Source organism: Nicotiana sylvestris, chromosome 6 (assembly GCF_000393655.2).
Source record: "Nicotiana sylvestris chromosome 6, ASM39365v2, whole genome shotgun sequence".
Lineage (NCBI taxonomy): Eukaryota > Viridiplantae > Streptophyta > Magnoliopsida > Solanales > Solanaceae > Nicotiana > Nicotiana sylvestris.
In genome coordinates, this window is record NC_091062.1 from 200,135,622 (window position 1) to 200,156,908 (window position 21,287).

General features: G+C 35.1%; 1 protein-coding gene across 1 annotated transcript; it reads right to left on the reverse strand.

The window, feature by feature from the left end:
* Positions 1-8,631: 8,631 nt before the first annotated feature.
* Positions 8,632-19,492, reverse strand: LOC104225172 (probable alpha-mannosidase At5g13980). The gene is made up of 30 exons (XM_009776942.2): positions 19,050-19,492; positions 18,562-18,645; positions 18,361-18,449; positions 18,000-18,174; positions 17,694-17,813; positions 17,452-17,535; positions 17,297-17,368; positions 16,744-16,857; positions 16,118-16,218; positions 15,942-16,035; positions 15,681-15,848; positions 15,493-15,582; positions 14,497-14,562; positions 14,297-14,353; positions 13,221-13,440; positions 12,899-13,038; positions 12,581-12,658; positions 12,436-12,495; positions 12,294-12,365; positions 11,818-11,865; positions 11,575-11,694; positions 11,434-11,499; positions 10,777-10,889; positions 10,558-10,642; positions 9,845-9,955; positions 9,674-9,769; positions 9,514-9,561; positions 9,268-9,336; positions 8,952-9,166; positions 8,632-8,846 (listed from the first exon to the last, which is right to left on the reverse strand). Exons 1-30 carry the CDS (start codon positions 19,257-19,259, stop codon positions 8,822-8,824), a joined length of 3,090 nt encoding a protein of 1,029 aa, XP_009775244.1. The 5' UTR covers positions 19,260-19,492; the 3' UTR covers positions 8,632-8,821.
* Positions 19,493-21,287: the final 1,795 nt, after the last annotated feature.

Consider the following 21,287-nt stretch of genomic DNA (forward strand, 5'->3'; position numbering starts at 1 on the left):
TTTTTAGATGTATTTAATATATAAATATACTTATTATGATGTAATTTATAAATATTTCTTAAAAAAATTCATAATTTTATCTTTTAAGGTATTATTACAAGGTTGGACTTAGAAATTTTGAATGTTCCAATAAGTTTTATAGCCATTAACATTAGTAATTTAAATAATGCTAACAAAAGCCCAAACTAAAATCAAATCAATAGTAATGCTAATAAAAAATATTTAATTCAATACTACGAACGGGAATGTATTGAATATCCATTTTTTATTTTGCAATAATTCAGATAAAAATGGATAACCTATTTTTATTTTTTCTTTAGCGTTTAGTCATGTAATTAATACTCCCTTATTTTTTTTGGTTAAATGCTTAAACTTTATTTAACCAAGTAAGAATATTTACATCCGCTAGTTTTTTTTTGACTCTAGAACTAGATTCTATCTATTACACTATCTGAAAACTCTCAGCTATCACTTTCTGTATGCACAGCTATCCTTCAATTACTTTAATCTTTCTATACTATACTAGGATAATTCTTCAGTCTTACTAATTCTTTCTGCCATTTTCTTTCGTTCTGTCCAGACAAGTGCAGTTCCAGCACTATGTTTTTTATTCTTTGCCTGCCTTCTACTGCTTCTCCTCAGAATCTTCTATTGTTCATTTATGTCCAAACATGATACACCATGGCTGTGAACAGGAACACGAGCACTTCTCCACGAGCTTTGCTTGTATTTATGCTTTTCAGCCATCTAATCTTCTCATCCCAATTACCAATCTGATGGGTTTCACTTAGCCAATGTAACAATTTAGACCATATTGTTTTGGCATAACTGCATCCAAACCATAAATGCTCCATTGACTCTTCCTCATTTGTATCACATAATACACATTCATTATCAACTATACTGCCCCATCTTCTTAGCCTGTCCACTGTGGCTACTCTCCTGTAAAGTGCTAACCAAAGAATAAATCTATACTTTGGTATTGCTTTTGATCCTGTTGTAATCTTCTTCCACCAAATCTTCTGGAACTGAGGTCTCATTACAATGTATAACTTTTTGATGTTAAACTTGCCATTTCTATGGTATTGCTCCAACTCATTTCTTGAATGCTTTTTCAGAAACCATTGCCTAGTATCAAAGATTTTCTTTACAATCCAACATGCTTGTTTAGGAGTGTCCATTACCATAACATCTTTATCTTTGACATAATAACTATGGACCCATTGAATCCATAATGTATCTTTCTTTGCACTAATGGCCATAACAGTTTGCACAATGCAGTTTTGTTCCGTGAATAAATGTCCAGAATATTTAACCCCTGCTGATAATGGCATACATATTGTGTCCTATGCTACCAATACTCTCCTTGATAGATCACTTTTTCTTGTCCACAAAAAAGTTCTACACACAGCAACTATCATTTTGAGTATCTTCTTTGGCAATAAAAATACTTGTGCCCAGTAAGTTTGCATCTCGAATATCACACTTTTCAATAATTGGAGTCTTCCACTATATGATAACAACTTAGTTGTCTAGCAGTTTATCCTAGCTATTATCTTTTCAATCAAGGGCATACACTGCTGCACTGGCAACTTCTTTGAAGAAAGTGGAACACCAAGATACCGAAATGGTAATTCCCTTAATGTGAACTGCATTTCTTCCAGTATCATCTCCTTGAATTCCTTTGTAACTCCTGCAATGTATAGAGCACTTTTCTCCAGATTGGCCTTCAACCCTGATACCTATGAGAAGTGATTGAAACTTTTGAGCAACAATTTGATAGACACCTCATCTGCTCTGTAACAAAGAATTAAATCATCTGCAAAGCAAATGTGAGTAATATTATTTCTGGAACACCTTGGATGATGATTGAAGTCTGGGTTGTCTTTTAACTTCTTTAGAGCCCTATTCAGATATTTCATCACAAGCACAAAAAGGTAAGGAGACATTGGGTCTCCTTGCCTTAGCCTTTTCTTCCCTTGAAATCTGTTTGTTAACCCTCCATTAAGGATCAGAGAATAGCTAACAGTAGATACACAAACCATAATCAGCTCCACAAACTTTACATGCATACCATACTCTATCAATATCATTCTAAGAAAAGGCCATTCGACTGAGTCATAGGCTTTCTTTATATCTATTTTGATACAACATCTTGGCGACATTCTCTTTTTATTGTACCCTTTTACCAACTCATGTGCTATGATCACATTGTCCAGTATGTTCCTTCATTCGATAAAAGCTGACTGGGATTCTCCTACAATTGAGTCCACTAACAATTTCAGTTTTGCTGTGAGAATTCTTAATATGATCTTGTATATAGTTGTGCAACATGCAGTAAGTCTAAACTCTTTGACTGAATTTGGGCTGACCACCTTTGGAATCAGTGTTAAAGTTGTACAGTTAACACTCTTCAACAACTTCCCATTGCTAAAGAATTCTAATACAGCTGTTCTGACCTCATCACCAATTGTAGACCAATATTCCTTAAGAATTTCTGCAGGAAAACCATCTATCCCTGGTGCTTTGTCATTTGGTAACTCCTTCACTGCTTTATTTACATCTTCTCTAGTTACTTTGCAACTTAGTATTTGTTGTTGCTCCTTTGTGAGACAATGTCCATTCCTAGCTATTTCCAGATCAATGCATGGTAATTCATTTACTGCATTGCCCAATAAGTTCTGAAAGAAGCTTTTGAATTCATCTGCAATCTGCTTTGGCGTTGTTACTCTTCTTCCCTGCTCATTACAAATGGAAGCAGTTCTGTTTCTAGCCTGTCTATTCTTTAACTTAGCATGAAAGAATTTTGAATTTCTGTCACCTTCTTTTATCCATATTGCTCTAGATTTTTGTCTTAAAACTTGTTCATTTATTCCTTCCCATTTCTCTGCCTGCACTATCATTTCCTTTTCCTGTTCAATTAGTTGCTGATTCAGAGGATCATTATCAATCTTTCATTGGATATTCTGTAACTCCATTCTGATTTTCCCAATTTTCTTTTCTAATGAGTTCATTTCTTTGTTCATCAGCCTTGTTCTATCTTGTATTCTTTGCAGTTTAGTCCATATGGAGTACATAGTATGCCCTTCAATTCTTTGGTTCCATATCTCTTGCACACTCTCTTGAAATTCCTTTTGGTGCATCAGTATATTATACATCCTAAAAGGTTTTTTCAAGTGGCTTCTTACCACCTCAGTATTTATTACAATAGGAGAGTGATCAAAAATACCTGGTAACTCATACACTGCTTCTAAGCTACTGTATTTAGTAAACCATGAGGCATTCCCAAACACCCAATCAATGTTACTATATATTCTTTTTCCAGCATCTCTTTTGTTGCACCATGACCACTGACACCCTTTTCTATTCAATTGCCCTACTCCAATATCCTTTATACAATTCTGAAAGTCTACTATCTCAGTTTGATGAATAGGTTGACCATTTATTCTATAATTGACAGATATAACACTGTTAAAGTCTCATATCACCAACCAAGACTCCTGCATTGTGCTATAAATCATTCTTAGTTGTTCCCATAGCTCCTTCCTTTCATGTATCTGGTTCTTGCCATACACAAAAGTAATACAACATTCAAATTGGGACCCCTTATCCTTCATTTGACAATGAATCAATTGAGTAGTGACTATCAGGATGTTGACTTGCACCATACTGTCTTTCCAGAATACTCATAGTCTACCAATTGGACTTATCTTCTCATCTGAAAATATCTGCCAGTCATTTCCAAATATTCTTTTAAGTTTACTAACACTCCTAGGCTTTATCTTTGTCTCAAAGCAGCCTAGTGGAGTAATTTTATTTTTCAGCAGATAGGCCTTGAGTTCTCTCTGCTTATAGGGCTTATTCAGCCCTCTTATATTCCAGGAGCTTATTATCATGAGGGATTTTCCTCATTGAGGTCAATCCCTTCAGTCATTCTTACAATGCTGTTATCTTCTTGTATTCTCAATGTACTTTATCTGTTGGTCATTAATAGCTTTTCTATCTCATTTTCACTAAAAACTTTTTTGTTGTGCACCTTCATCTTTTGCTTTCCTTTAGATCTTTGTTGTGGCTGAAAATTTTCCTCTTGTGTTTCAATGTTCTGATGTTCTTTTTGTTTCTGCCCCTGATCTTTCATCTCCTTATCCTGTGATATTGTTGTTTCCTGCACCTCTGCTGTTCCTCCTTGTTCCACAATAGCTTTTACTTTCCATTGCATCTTTTTTTGTTGCTTTATTCCAGCTTGTCTATCATGTTTCTCCCCTTTGTATTTTTGCTTCTCTATTGGGGCTTTCTCACAATTGACTTCATGTTTGCCTACTTGGAAGCAAACTTCACAAAAAGCTAGTCTCCATTCATACTCTAATTCTTGTTCCCTGTATGTACCCATTGCCTTTCAATTAACATTACATTTGGCAACTCCTGCGATATATCTATTTCAATCAACATCCTAGCATAAGAAATTCTTTCACCTTCTGCAGTTAACCTATCAGAGCATATAGGTTTCCCAATACAACTTGCTATTCGCCCTAAATTCTCCTTTGTCCAATACTCCACTGGTAGACCTGGGAATATCACCCAAATTGGAATATCTCTTGTTTTCTCCTTACTCATTTGAAATTTAGGTTCCCATTGCTTCAATATCATTGGTCGATTATTAAAGGTATATGGTCTTTTCTGTATAACTAGCTTCTTATCATCTTCAGATTCAAATTTGAAAACAAAGTATCCATCATTATGAAGAAATACATATGGAGTTGTGACAAAACTCCACACACCATACACAAGCTTAAGCATGTCTTTAAATGATGGATTTCCACCCAATACATACCCAATTAGCGATGCCTGCTATTTCTGAGTTTGCTCAGTGACTTCAATTTGATTCAGACGAACCAACTTCACTCCTTCTTTGATAATTTGGGGATAATACTCTAATTGCATCCCCTGCTGTTGAGATCTGTTTCCTTTAACCACCTCCGCTAAGTTTATCTCTGTTCACCCAGAATTTGGCCGCTGATTTGAGAACATAAGTTTCCTAGCTGCTGTGTTATTTTCCACTTCCACTGGCTTAGGTTTCTCTATTTCCTCACATTTTGAATTTTGCATGACAGTTGGTGCATTCCCCATTCCAGTCATCCAGTGAACTAGCTGTATTTGATTCATAGTTTGTGGAATTCCTGACTCTGGTGTTACCATTCTCTCCTCTTCTACCATCTCCGATCTCGTCGTCGGTGCCGTTTCATGCGATTTCCGTCTAGCCATCGTTGAAGGCGTATGTTTAGCTATCCCTGCTTAACATGCGCCTGTAGAGAGAGCATCGATGACCCTTGAGTTTGTCGTATTTTCTTCTATAATCGGTTTCTTTAATACTCCCTTATTAGTCTACTTATTTTAGCATGACTTAGTACTTTTAGATTATGTTTATTTTTATTATGGCTTTTTAATTAGCAATATTTATATTACATAATTTTATTGTCTTTATTGTTGAATATTTTAGGATAATGCCATGGCACATCTCATATTTTGTATTATTTTCTTATAAAATGCTTTATATAGTTGTATCTTACTAAGATTAAAGAAATATTTGAGCACAATTTATATATTTTGTTCTACGAAGATTTTACCGGAAAAAAAAACCCGAAAAAATCCGAATAACCCGAAAACCCGAGAAAAACCGAGAGCGAAAAATCCGAGTTTTATTGTTTTGGTTTGGTCTTTAAATTTAATAACCCGACACAATTGGTTTGGTTTGGTAATTGTAAAATCCGAACTAACCCGACCTATGTACACCCCTACCCAAAATTATATTCATGTCCAAATTTCAAATACCATTTTCACTTAAAAAAAATTTCACCCTATTTTAGAATTTTATAATTCTTATGTCCAAACGCCAACTTAATTTGAATAAACCAAAAAAGGAAGTAGTAATATTTTCAGTAAGCAGCTTAAATTTAAATTGTTTGGATCTTGGATGTAGGAACTCACATTTTATTTTACTACTATTAACTATGTGAACAAAAAATATCGCAAAGCTCGAAATATTAAAAAAAGAATTAAGATAAATAAAATCTGAGTTAAGTTATGATCTAGTTTATGTTGAGATAAAAGTCGCGGTATTTTTGTTTCGCCAGCTTGCGCGCACTTTAATTAATATTATTAAATATTTATTATTTCCTACTAATATAAATATCGAATAATTCTGTTAATCTAATTTGTTGGATTATTTATTCCATTCACATTCCCTTCACACATTACCAAAGCAAGTCAAGCACCTTTTGTTCTTATTCTAACCAAATATTTCCCATATTCCTTTTTTTCCTAAGACAAGACAATCACATATACTGACTGCCACCTAACAACTTGTTTGGATGATTGTTATTTATTATATTGTATCGTATTGTTAGTTTAAATACAATGTTTGTTTTGATTGTTACTTTAATTTTATTGTATTGTATCGTTAAATTCGTCGTTACATAACGATGAAATATGCCACTTTATGTAATGACCGATTTGGTGTGGTCGCGTCGTTACCTTGTCTTTTTCTCTCAATTTCACCCCTCATTATTGTTAAATAATTTTATTTATCACTTACCCTACCTTTTTATATATTGTATCATAATTTTTCTTTATAATATTGCAAGCTTATTCATCTTATTACTGTTGTGTGATAACATGAAACGACGACAAAATGACACAATCCATCCAAATATTGTATTCATCAAATGATACAGTACAGTACAATACGATACGACACAATATGAAACGATACGTAGCAACCATCAAACAAGCTGTAAGAGTTCGGTCTCTATTTGTTCTCATACAGATGTTTTTCTTCTATTATTTCACATATTCTCATTGCCAAAATGTTTGCACGAGTTTACGTAATTTATCACGTATCACTAATTCACCACTCAAATTAGTAATATTGAATTCGAATTTTGAAGTTATATAATATAAACTACTACTAACAAATTTGTTGCATGATTAGTACAACGATTCCATGATAATTACTGGAGCATTATATACTTATTAGATATTTATTACATTTTCTCTAATATTTTTTTAAGCAGATCGTTTTAACCAGGGGCGGATCTACATGCTAATTTTGGGTGCTCAAGCATCTATTATCTTTGACAAGTGTAAATTTGTATAGGTAATTATAAAAATATTTAGGTAAATATTGATTGAGCACCCATAACTAAACTCTTTTTTCCTCTTCTTTCAAATTATTTATCAATGAGCACCCACGACTTTAAAATCCTGGATCCGCCACTGGTTTTAACTATTACTCCATGATTTATAGTAGTACTTTTAAATAATTATCAAATATGTAAATTTTATTTTAAGAAATTCAGAAAAATCTTTATCCTTGTTTCAGACAAAAATTTAAGTACTTTGACACTCATACTCCAAAAGCAGTGAAGATTTCGGCGCATTATTTTAATCCACTATTTTATTTACATTCCAATGCCGCGTTAGCCCCAATCTGTATACACTGCCTGCAAATCAAAGCTCTTGTTTCTCTAGCTCATGAATAAGTCACCCGCCAGAAAGGAATAGCCGAAATAGAATTTGAATCCTGGACTCCCATGATTTCACCTACTATAGTCAATATTGACCAAAGTTGTAGTTTTTGGAGTAGATAATAAATAAGAAAAATGATATTGTATAACCGCTGTAAAAATAATAGCCGAAAAAATGTATATATTTTTTATATATATATACACACACATTTTATATGTTATAAACAAAAAATAAAACGAATTTTATGTACTTTTTCGACTACCGGATATAAATAGTATCTAGCGCGAATTAGAAGTGATAATACCCATAATAAATATGGCTTTTCCCCTGTGAATCAACATGCTTAAGTACTTTTTGCACTTTTCTTCACAAGGCCAACACACCAAGGATGGACCGCACTTAACATTTGGCATGGTCGCCTTTCCAACCATGCCCCATGGGCCAGGACTCCTGGGACGCAATGGCGTCCTAGCAAGCCTCTCAACGCCTAGCTCCATGAACGGCCCACTGGTCTTGGTTGCGCCAAGTGACAAGCGCGTATGTACGTCTATCACCCCCACCGATAAGTCCTCGCCAGCGCCCACCCGCAGGCAGATGGCAACAGCGCCGCGCGCGCAGACAACGCTATGCGCACAGACCGTGATGCCAAAGACAGAGTTGCTGACAACGGGTCTATTTCTACCTTATAGAAAACTAGGTCCTTTTCATTGTAAATATAAAGTACTTTCATTTCATGTACTTTACTTTCCTCTAGCTTAGTTAGGTTAAGTTCTGTAACTTTAGTTTATTTTTATAAGCATTATTAGGGTGCATCAAGCATCAAATTTCTAGCAAGCAAGCAATTCTCTGTATTGATATCTCTCCCCTTCGATACGGTGTTGCTTTTCTGTAATAGCTTTCACTAATGCAATCAAGCTTTGTTTCATTCTCAATTCTCTTTTCTCTCAATTGCTCCACATTGGTTTTTTCGTACGACACTGGCAATCTAGTCTAGTGTAGGGGACCCCAGTTTGCGGATAGTAATTACACGGACATCGGTTGCATAGCTTACGTCGCCCTTCCCAGGAATCTCAAGAAGGCGCCACGTAACATTAAGACATGAAATCGTTCTCTTCAACACTATTTTTTTTATTCTGCCAAAGAGGTTTTTATTTCATTACAAAAAGGATAACACATCTTATGACAACAGACTTGATGCTGCATCCTCAAGGATCAACATAGGCAAATAGGTTTCAAAGTTGGTTCATACCATTTGGTGTCTTTGCCTTTTGTATGAACTCTAGTAGGGGACTGCTTATTATAGTGACATATGTGACTTCCAACTGCAAACAATGCAAACAAAATCAGATTTTGATGAAATTGAAACAACAAAGCGATTTAATACAATGTTTCACATAGGGAACAACCAAAAAAATCAAGTTTCTTACACTTCTGAAGCTGACAAACTCTGGCTGAGATCGATAACAAAGGTGCGGATTTCCATTGGGGCAAGCTCTACCACCAGCTTTGTAGGATCAACGGGTTTCCCTCTTGGCACGACTGGCGAATCATTAGGAGCTTCTGCTTTCCACTTTAGTCTTTTCTTCTCCATTTCCTCTCTTTCTTGGTTTGCAGATAAACTCATCTCTTTAATCTTGTTTATCTGGAACAAAAAAGTTTAAGGAACATTAGTTGATTCAACTGAAACTTGTTTTCCTGATTGCAGCCAAGAACTAGGCTGCGAAGGAATGCCTACTGTTTTACCTTTTTCTTTGGGAACAATCTTTTCAATTCTACACTTGCCGTGACGGATAGATCCTTATCTTCATCAACCTAGTAAAACATAATAGTTTAAGATCTGGGAATGAAAGCTTGGACTCTAAAAGAATCACGCTATTACTGTGTGACAGTGGATGTCGAGTAACCAAAGAATAGAATTGAGGAATGATCCCAAACTTAACCAGGTAAACGGGGGGGGGGGGGGGGGTTCACAAGAAGAAATCCATAAACCTCGTATAAATGAGCCAATCTGAGGAGGACTGTGTGATCTTCAAGCTCCTACATTTACCAAAGAAAAAGATAAATTGGTAGATAACAAATAAGAGTGCTACACACAGAAATTGCTTCCAAGGTAGCACACTAAATAACACTTCAGATTGCCGTTAAATACCTGAAGGGTGATTATTGCAACATTATTAGGCAGATTGTAAGATGGATCTATCCCTGTAAAGGTTGGAACTTGTAATTTTGTAATTTTATCCCCATCCTGTAATTATGAAACATCAAATGAGATTACAGAGGAAGCTCATTGGCGACGACAAAATACTGGACTTTCCATAACCTGCTCACTAAAAGCTAAAAGCAATGGAGAATATATCTCCTGTCCAAATGACCTCCGCCATTTAGCTCCCTCTCCAACAGGATCAACCCTGAGATAGTACTTGCCTTGGACCTGGGTAAATATGTTAACATCCTTAATGAGTCAGCTGCACATTTGATTTAACATGCATAAAACCAAATATTAATTACAAAAGGGCTTCAGAAAACGAGCTTATGGAGAAACATCACATAGAGAGCAGTCAAATTACTACCTATCTATGATGTAAAGACAAGAAAGGATAAAAGTTGGGAGTACCAACCTACGTCACAAAACAAACTTATTTTTTAGGAAAAAAGTAAAACAACTTAACATGGGTAGCCACGTATAAAGAACGGATGAAAGGTAACAAACAACATGGTAACGGTATTGTATCAGAAGATGAAGCTAAAATTATAGATATATATGCACATTTGAGACTCAAAACCTAAGCAATAACATATATGAAGCCAAACTGAAATATACAATATTCCAGGAGAGTTATTGCATTTTCATTTACTCTCATAAGGAGAAACTAGATATATAGTAGATATTATGAAGGAGTCATTGAAAGTTTACTAGCTACTAGTTAATATCAATCCTCAATCTCTTAGAAAATTGCATGCACTGTATAATAACTAAAGCAAATTAAAGCCACAAGCAAATTGGAGTATATTGTGATGGTGGACAGTGCTCACAGTCAAGCCCATGCATTTTCCAAGAGCACAGACGGTTTCATTTAGTGCTTCAGCAACACCTCTTCCATCATCATGCAGTAACCTCCTATAAAGAAGGAATGTACAAATAATTTCCATTGAGATTCTGCTATTGGTAACTTCAAATACTGACGAATTCACAGTAGAAAGATGCAAAGAGAAGAAGAGATAAACAAAGGTCGTAAAATGAATAGAGCAAACCTGTGAAGCATTAGCTCCAATTGACCATCAACAAGGCTGGATCCACCTACAGCTCTATCAACTAAAACTGAGAACTCGTTGCTGTTGTCTTTCAGGAACATTCCAAGATTGATCTGTAAGAGACAAGCCAAAATAACATAGTTAACATCACCAGTACGTTCTCTACCACAGGTTATCCGATAAACAGGCTGCTTTACAATAAAGATTTGAGTTCTCTGAAAGAACTCTTTTGCAAGATAAAAAAATACATGTGCATATAAGAAGTTCACAAAATTAGGAGGTGTAACATTCCCAAGAAGCCTTGTGGAACAAGGACAAAGTATTAGAAAGTCGAATGAATATGCAACCCCAGCAGCATTCCCAAGCAGCCTTGTGGAACAAGGACAAAGTAGAACATATGGAAAGTCAAATGAATACGCAACCCCACCCCAACCCCAACCAAAGGAAGAGGAACTTCTGCGCTACTTCAGATTTCGAAATGGTTTGCCACAAATATTTTTAAAATTTTCCATAGGCAAGTTTAGCTCAGTAACTGGATTAAACAAAAAGTAGATTCAAATCTTGACATGATACTTTAATATCATAAACAAATGCAATCATAGATCAATTTTTCAAGGAAAAAGAACATTTAGAAAATTTTGAAGTCTACTAACATACAGGATAATAATTTCCAGCAGCAGGTTGGTTCACTTGAAGATCCCAATCAGCTCTATAATCTCGAATCTGCAGATATAAATGGAAGCAAAAATGTCATTCTCTAATGACGACTTTATGCTAGAGGGTGAAAATGCAACTCACCCTTTTAAGGAAATCACGTCCATTAGAATCAGTATAAAATGTTTTGTTGCTTTTGATGTCAGTTTGAATATGAGTCACCAGCTCTTTCCCAATTCCGTTGTCAATAGGTATGGGGCCAACCTGAATTCAGGACTGCTTAATCACTGGAGCTTTGAAAGCTTTGCAATTCCAAGCATTTTAGATATCACATCTCCACCAGCAACAGAGATGACACAGGTGAAGCAAAAATAAGATTAAACTTACAGTGAACTCAACTTCAACGTGCTCCTTTTCCTTGTACACTCTAGTGATCTGCTCATTCACATGTTAAATCAGTATGAGCGACATGATTAAGTTGTTCTCCAATGGTTTGAATATCATGAGAATAATTATTGTTCACTTGACCAGATAAATTTCATAGTTTCCAAGTAGAATATCCAGAGACAGGGACACATAGAGAGAGATAGAGAGAGCGAGAGCCAAATTTAATTTCATACTATTAGGGAAAATTGCGACCCAATGCTCCTATACATTCAATGGGATCACATCCAGAATACATTTGCATTAATTTCTATCGTTCGCATAATATATAGCTACGTCGTGTATACTTTGAAATTGAAAGGGCTCAATGCATCACTGGTCGTCTTTGTTCTTACATCGTAATTCTGTTGTGAATAGGACACAGAAAACAATATAGTGATAAGATTGTAAAATTCTTCGATATTAGTTAATGTAATAACCTGATATATCCATGAATTGATATTTTGATGAACTTCATCAAGCAGTGGACCTTGTAGAATGGTAACTGAAACCTGATCAACAATAAGCAGCTTTTAGTTAATTTTATATTGCGGATTCGATGCTTTAAAGGGCCTTGCTTACCTTTTCCTCAGAGTGGATGGGGAATGAACCATTTGGGCGAAATACATATGCTCCAGAAGCCTTGAAAATTCAGAATAAACGTTTTAGTATATGTGCGCGCCAAATGAAAAAATAAGAACAGTACTGAATCATCAGATTCTACAACCTGAAGGTCTTTCCACGCATCCTTGCTTCCATCATCTGCGGAATAATAACTGAATGATTGCTCCAGAGAGCTTCTAACCTTCATTCACAATATAAAAAAAGAAGTGAAATATAGATATTCCAATCAGCTGCTCACAACTAGAAGCCAGAAGCCCGCAACTAACAAAGCTATATAATTCTACTGACATCAAAAGTTTTTTAGTGTGAATGTCCAGATCTACATTGCTGGTTATTATAGAGAAACAGAAGACGTATAAAACAAATAGATAACGACCATTTGAAATATGACAAGCATATAGTGGCTGGCGAACTAAATTACCTGGTTTCTCTTGTTAAAATATTGAGTGAACTTCCCTCCATTTGCAGAATATAACACTTTCAAGTTCCCCGGCCCCACTTCTACAGCATCACTTTGACTTACATCAGTTTTGTAGAACGTCTGCGGTATTGAAGCAGCAACTGCATGTGTAATGTATACAAGAAGAGATTTAATTTGTCAAGCCTCTGAACAATGGGAGACAATTACAATCATCTATTGCATGTAAATTTTGTGATATGCCAATCAGATGCTGAAGAATTGGAAGCTATTAAGACACCAGCTTGCATTTTAACTTTCATGATACACCAATCAGATGTCTAACCTGCTCGTTTACCACTTGTTACAACATAGGAGTTAAAGCCCAAAGGTGGAACAGTAGCAGTAAACGCAAGCCAATATTTGGGGCTTGAAGTAGGGGATTCACCAACATATGCGGTAGCATAATAGTCCCTTATTGCTATTGAAGCTTTGACTATTGGCAGAAGCTGTGATTCAATTTCTTTTCCAGTGGAATCCTGAACGATGACGTTTTCATTGACAACCTGGTCCAATAGTTTAGGTAAAGGATGAGCAGAGATGTCAGTGATAAATGATAAGTTATCCATTTTATGCATAATGTTGCCAAAGTGGCAAATAACTAGGACTATCATTTATACACACCAGCACCCAAAAAGAGGAGAGAGTAATTCTGTGCCGAAATAGTTGTATCAATTGTTTCTTTCTAGTTTACTATTGTACTTCAAATATATTTTTCTTATACATTCTTCTTTTCATTTGGAAAGACAAGACAAATTTCATATCACTGAAGCAAGAAACCAGGAGAAATGAAGTGCTGGGAAGGGCTTAGACTGATTATTCTTCTAAGATTTTCACCATTCATTTTTAAAAAATCTACTCTTTTGGTACCACGACTTCATAAGAATCTACAAATAAGCCCCTTTGAAGTTTTGCTTTGGCCCCCTTAAAAGATTAATCGCCAAGTTTACACTAGTCTCAACTCCGAGACCTTTTTTGGGGCTAATTTCATCTCAGTCAACATGTTACTAAACATCATTCTAAGAGATTGATGAGTCTATGCTACAAACTGATGCCATTTTCCACACATGTCTTGATAACCCTGATACTTTACATATAAATATACTTGTTGCATCTTTGGTCACACTGGTAAAATGATGCTGATTAAGAATATGCTTTCGTGCATGAGTTGAGAGTGCATTGAAGGATTGAGATCTAATCTAAAGAACTCTTAAATATTGCCACATACATATTACCTACTGTTGCTGCTCAATAGTTAAATGAGAGGACATATTTATGTGCAGGAAGAGTGAGAATCAAAGCAGCAGATAAATTGTTTAAAATGCATAACGGCCTGGGAAAAGAAAAGATCAAATTACTCACAGGGATTCTGACAACATCTGTTCTTTTCCACCCAAGAGAATTGTACACGACAACCACCTACATAAGTAAAAAATTGATGATTTGCAAAACTGCTCTTTACTGATGTAGGGCTTCAGGTAGTGTTCCTCACTTCCCACCACACAGAAATTTATGTGAAGGTTTTCAACAGTATGAAAAGCTATAGGAAATCAACTACTCACTAATTTTTTGCCAGGAGCAAGATCAGCTTCTGTTGGGGGACAATAACTTATATTCAGCAGTGGGCACTGGAAGAGTAGAAGCAACCAAAAAAGTTAATTATGATATAATAAAAATTAAAATGACAAAACTGCTTGCTTTGGTAGCAGTTACGTAACATAAGCATAGTATCTCGGAGCCAATCTAGGACACCAACTTGCATGTATATGAATGAATTCCACCATCAGATGTGATAATGTATTCAACTGTTGTTGGATCAGATTAACTAGGGGGAGAACATGTGGGTATAGCTTCATTATATTTTTTATCAATTTGACTAGTACAACTCTTAAGCCAACCCCCAGGTAAAAGGCAACATAGAATAGATTTTGACTAGTTAGATCTCATATTTATTGTTGTTGTAAAGGAAAAAATTGTTTTACTAGGTGCACTTGATACTCGAGATCAAGGCATAAAAACAGAAAGCACCATATGTGTGTGTATCGATGCATATCATACTGGAAAATGACCTTTGGACAAGTTCAATTATTGCTACAGTAACATGATACATATATAATTAGGTATATTTCTTTTAAATATTGGCCAAAAACTTTAATTAGTCCAATTTGTGGCAGCCAAACAACTAAAAACTGAAAAAGTACTCCCTCCATCCCATTTCCACTGACCCACTTTAACATGCAAGGATATTAAGAATAAAATATTTTTACAATTTACTATATTGAGTTTAATAGAAGAGTGATCAATATGCTAGTTTTAGAAAAGAATGTCAAATGACTCAAATCAAATTTGAGGTAACATAAAGTAATATTAGTTTATATTAATTTGATTGGTAGGGAGAATTTTTTTTGCCATTTTAGGGAAGTTGTTAACTTCTTGAATGGATTAAAATGGAGAGTAACGAAAATGGGACAGAGGGATACTGCAGAAAATCCTATAAAGACCAATGCAAACTCAACATGAAGAAAGCTTATGCTAAAGAAGGGGCTCCAAATGTTTGCCTGCTTGAAATTTATCCGAGGATTCTTGCATCCAGATGCAGAAGCTGATTCCACCATACAAGCAAGTGAATTAGACACTAAATCCTCAGCCTGCGAGTAGTTTTAGGGTAATTACAATCATTTGTAATACAAGTTGAAGGATTCCAAAGGAATCACAAGCTTTTCTTAGTAGTTTGGAGCAAACTCACCTGCTTGTAACCTATAAATAGTCGTTTTGCATAATCATCAGCAACATGTTGCTTTGAAGTGCCACTGACGGCATCATGATGTTGAGCAATGGCTAGGGCATCAGCCAACAAGTCAGTTGTTGGTCCTTTCTCACTTCTTCCTTTAAAGAATTCCAATTGCCTTGCTGCCTATTGAACACCGGAACCAAGTGAGAATTGCATATTCAGAATTCTGCAGATGGTGCAGCATCTTAATTTCAAGGAATAAGAAGAATGGCCTACCAAATAATAGCCACTCATCATTCTAACATAGAGTTTGAGAGCAGGCCTGCTTGTAAAATATCCAGTCCAATAAGCATTAATACGATCTGCATACCTGATAAAAAATATGGATCAAGCCCCTAAATACTGAGATTAAAAGGACAATAAATACAATGCTTATATAAAAGGACGCTCACGGAAAATAGTCATCCGTCTTGAGAGGCCATGACTCATCCAAAGCATGTTTTGCATCAGTATAAATTGAAGGGCTCGAATATAAGGCATTGACACGACCATCCTGTGAGCATGTGTTAGTTGTCAGTTTGACCGAACAGTTAAGAGATATAGTACTTATATGAGGAAGAATTTATCTCATAAACCTAGCATCACCAGAAATGTATGCCTTTCTTTTTCACGCTATCTTACTGATTTCAGTCCTATGAGATATGCATATACAAGAAATGCCATGTTCCCCTACTGATAGTGTCTCCATGTTTTGCTAACAAACATGCCAATTCTTGAATCTCAATCCTTAAAGAAACAGGATGTTGGGCTAAACCAGCCCAAACATATACTTAACATGGTGTGATATTGTCCGCTTTGGGCCAAACCCGAACAGTTTTTCCCAAAAGGTCTCGCACCATTAAGAGTAACCCTACACGGCTACACCTTATAAATCAATTCCCAATCTTTTCAGCTACCACATTTGACACCCAAAACAGTAGTTCCAGGATGTTCAACCAAAATGTAGGAAAATACAGCGTACATAGTTGTATGTGATTTTTTGAATTCTGAATTACAGCAATGACAGGGGAAAACTAACTTGGTTCACGTAGTGAATGAGCTTGTCCATATTCCGGAACCATGTATGAGCATATTGGTACTTGAAATCAGTTCCCATGGTCCACATTATATGATTTGTGCGAGTAATATTAGCCTGCAAAGAAACAAGACAAATATAAGTGCATGGATCAATTTGAGAGAGTCTAGAAACGAGATTGGCATCAAGAGTAATATTGCAATCTCCTTAAGTCTTTACTATGAACTTTTCATTTGACAAATCTTTATTGAGATAGGAAGTCTGACAAATATTCATTTACAGTGCAACAAAAAATAATAAAAGGATAATAGACTCAAAACAGCCGATTACCAGTCAAGAAGCAATGTGGCTTGTATTTATGGTGGGTCTGAAATACCATAAGATGCATTAAGCATGTCATCACATACAAAAACAACACTATGGCATGTTTAACATCTCTCAGTCTTTAACTTCAATTCACATTCCTACCCTCGACTTGGTTATTATCACAAAAGATAAAAGCAGACTGTTCACTACAAGCAATTTGACACTCACGTGAGCTGCGAGTGGAACTTACTTGTGACAAAGCAGCAGCAACAAAATCATTGACCCGCTCTTGGACATTGTAGTCAAACAGGTTGACATCATCCTTCAGTAAATAAAGAAACTCATCATGTTGCATGTCCTCATGCAAAAGTTTAAAAGCCTACTGCCTTGCTCCTTCCAATTTACCTGAACAGGGGGCGAATCATCATTGACTTCAAAATAAAATCTGCTGGGAGGTTCATAATTCTCAGGGAATGCACCAGCAAATATCTGATAGGAAATAAAGGTAACATCTTTATCGGAAAGGCAAAACAAAAGGTAACACTGATTAGGAAAATAAAATTTAGCGTGCAAGACATAAAAATTAGGGAATAACTATAAACATGTATCACCACTCTTATAGACAAATTGGAAAAAAGAAACCATACTTGTGTGGATGAACCAAGGCTTTTAGAACCACGCCAGATGACCTCAAGGCTCTTCTCAATTTTCCTCTTCGCTCTGTCTTGGTAGTCTATGCGTCCAAAGAAAAGAGAGTCGAATCCAACCTAAATCAGTAAAAAAGCACGAGATCAACATAATCGTTTAACTGGGATTGGATTTTAGTTACACCTTCTCAGCAGAATGTTGGATGATTTCTTATACTTCAAAGGCCAGCTCATTTTCAATGAACCAAGCAGGAAAAGTTACAGCTAATCAAGCTTTCAATGGAAAACAGTAGTGCAGATTGGCACCTCAGTTCCCAGAAGGTATGCCTGAACAGCGGAATGTCCAAAAGGGTCAATTTGCCAGCCAATTCTAGGAGTAACATTGAACTGTTCTTTGATGTATTTGTGCCCTAGAGTTGTCTGATCTATCATGTCAATGTAATGCGTTGCTGCCTCATCATGCATGCACCAACCCCCATTTCTGCATAAATAATAAAAAGACAGTATGATATGTAGATGCACTCCAATAAAGAAAAATAATCTACCGACTTTTCACACAAGACATCAAGATCATCTAGAGCACTAAGCAGCTTTAATCCATTGTAATATCATATATCTGGTTGATGCTTGCTTTAAAATATGTGCTTTAGCTTTTGTTATTATATACATGAACTCAAGTTGACCCGAGTTGACAAGCTGTCTGACTGTGCTCTGCATTCCAGGGCTCTGGTTCCTCCACCAACGCTGGAAAAAAGCCTACATTCCGATCCCAAGGAGTAAAAAAAACAGTATCATCAGTATGTCCCAGATACGAACACACACACACACACACACACACATTGAGAAGAAGGTGATAATCAGGGCTTGCCTGTTCGACATAAATGAACTTCCGGTTTTTATCAGCCAATAATGCTGGAATCAATGAATCCAACACATTCTCAACACAAGCTCCCTGCAACATTATAACTCAAAACTCTTATAACCATAATAATCTTAAAACCAACACGCACTCAAACTGTTGATTGTATCCACGGAAAATGATACAGTTTTTACTCTATCAGTGCAATTTATCAGTCACTTACCATATTCTCAACTTACTAACTCACACCCAGAGGCAAAGCTACAACATATCAAGGGTGGTCAATTGATCACCCTTCGTGGAAAAATTACATAGTGTATATAGATAAAATATTAGGTTTTAAAGATATATAACATATATTGGAAATTTCTGGCTTCGCCATTGCTCACACCACTTATTGAGGTAACCAGTAATTGGCATTAAAATAACATGATAATGTAAACTTTATAAGCATATAAAAATAAACAGTATATATCACTAGTATGAAAAATAGGTACCTGAATTGAATTGTTGGAACCAACATAGTACTGATCGACAGTTTTCAACCAGCCAACATCATCATGAGTATGAGGAACTAAATGAACATTAAGTTTCCCTGGAACAATACCCTGTGATGTATTATAAACCATATACTTAGCTTCCACTACCCACAACCCACAAACCATTAAAATCAAGAACCAAGTTTCAAACTTTGCCATATTTTTCATTTCACAGCTGCTGAGAACAAAAAGCCCAAGTCTTTATAAATAGCCTAAATTTGTCTGCAAACCAAATTGTGCTAAGATTAATTGGAAAAATAAAATAAAGGGTAGTTTTCAAGATTTTGTAAATTCTTCAGGAAGTTATGTTTTTGGGCTAATGATTGTGGATTTTCATATGATGAGGTTTCTTTGCTTAAGATTGACTTGGGTACGGACAAAGCTAAGTGTAAATAATGGATAGTGAGGGACCAACTGATTCAGTTTCAGTGTTTATCCATACTGCCTCCGGTAACCAATTTTTTTTGGTCCAAAATAAATATTTATTTATATAATTAAGAAAAAATTTAATTTATTTTTACAAAATTATACGTATGTACATATTACTAAAAAAAATTTTATTCCTCATATTAAAAATAAAATAAAGGATAATTTAATCATATTAGATATTTTAATATATATTTTAATATTTTTTTATAGACGTACCAAAAGTAAATTAATCCGTAGACCGGAGCGAGGAGTGAGTACTTTAGTACTATGTCGTATTTGACATTAAAGGTTCTTTTTTTCTTTCTTTCTTTCTCTTTTTGCAATTTTTATGGGACAAAGAGAAAAGGCTATGTCTTTTGTGCTGGATGTCATTTTTGAACTGATAAATGTAGATATCTTTCTTGTTTTAAAATTGATGTTGTTTAAAAATTGTTAAACACAAGGTACCTGACTCTCTCTGACTTTTGGTAATTGATCGCTGCTTTATTTAATATTTAAATATTTATCTCGTAAAAAATAAAGCATTTATTTATTCTATCGGGACATTTTTTATTTGTTAAAAATTCTGACACATCCATTCTAAAACCTTATTCATAAGTCATAACATTAATTATAAGCCATGTTTAAATAAATTATTCTTATATGTTTCATAATAATAAATTAATTATTATATGTTTTCTTGTAGTGACGAATGTGGCATTGGAAAAAAAAAATGCCTTCTCGATTTTTTAAGTAACAAGTAATGAAATAGTTAATACATTGTAAAGAAGGTACCATTGTAATCAAGTAATAATTAAATATACATCGATTATGTCAAACTTCGAAATTATCAAGATTTTGAATTGTTAAACATAAGGTAGGTAATTCGATGCAGAAAAACAAAAGAAAAACATAAGGTAATTCTCTCAATCTTTTGTGAATACATATGTATAACCCAAAATTTAAATATAGGTTTTTATACGAGAGAAAATGATTAATCTAAGTCAATATTAATATCTAAATAACAGATCTAGTGTGTTTATGAAGAATACTAAACGTGTGTTGTTAGATAATAATATCTCAATATAATAATGGAGCAATAATGATTTGAGAATGTGAAAAATAGCAATAAATGACATTTAAATAATAAATGGAACAAGGTTCACCTGACAAGGGTGAGATTTTCCACTGATTCTTCTCACAATGATGGATAATGATAAGCACTTGAATATTTCAATTTTTCTTGGATCGGGAAAGAAAAGATAGAAAAGAGGTGTAAAGGTAAACTTTGTATGTATTCAATAAAGAGAGAATCTTCACACATAATGTCAATATTGTTCTTTACAAAATATCTCATCTTATTTATAAAGGTACATATGTTTCAAAACCCTAGATAGTACAACAGAAAAGAATATTCGCTAGGATATTCTCTAGGGAATCCAAATCTTTAAACTATCCATTATTGTGTGTCGAGGACGGATGCTCGTTTTCATCCTCGTCTTCTATTAAGCTACCTCGACGGCGACCTGCCTTCATTATATGACCTTGACCTTTTGATATGCTATAGTGTCAATGTATAACAGCCTTTGAAGGTTTTTATATTCGTTGACTATGTCAAATATATGACGTAAAGTTTTTCACCCGTATAATTAGTCCCTCCACTTATCGAGGACATCCTCGCAACGGGCTTGGTAAGTGGATAATAATGGTCATGGTCATCGTAAAAGACGGACGATGTGGTGCTTCGAGAGTCACGTATTTCAAACCCTTAATCTTCCCAAGTAACTT

What these genes read in the sequence shown, in the direction of transcription:
- LOC104225172 (XM_009776942.2), bottom strand. Translation starts at nt 19,259, where the DNA reads ATGAAAAATATGGCAAAGTTTGAAACTTGGTTCTTGATTTTAATGGTT. An exon ending in CAGATGTTGTCAGAATCCCT is followed by an intron (nt 13,441 to 14,296) that starts GTGAGTAATTTG and finishes CTATTGGACCAG; the next exon opens with GTTGTCAATGAAAACGTCAT. An exon ending in AACAAGTGGTAAACGAGCAG is followed by an intron (nt 13,039 to 13,220) that starts GTTAGACATCTG and finishes TTACACATGCAG; the next exon opens with TTGCTGCTTCAATACCGCAG.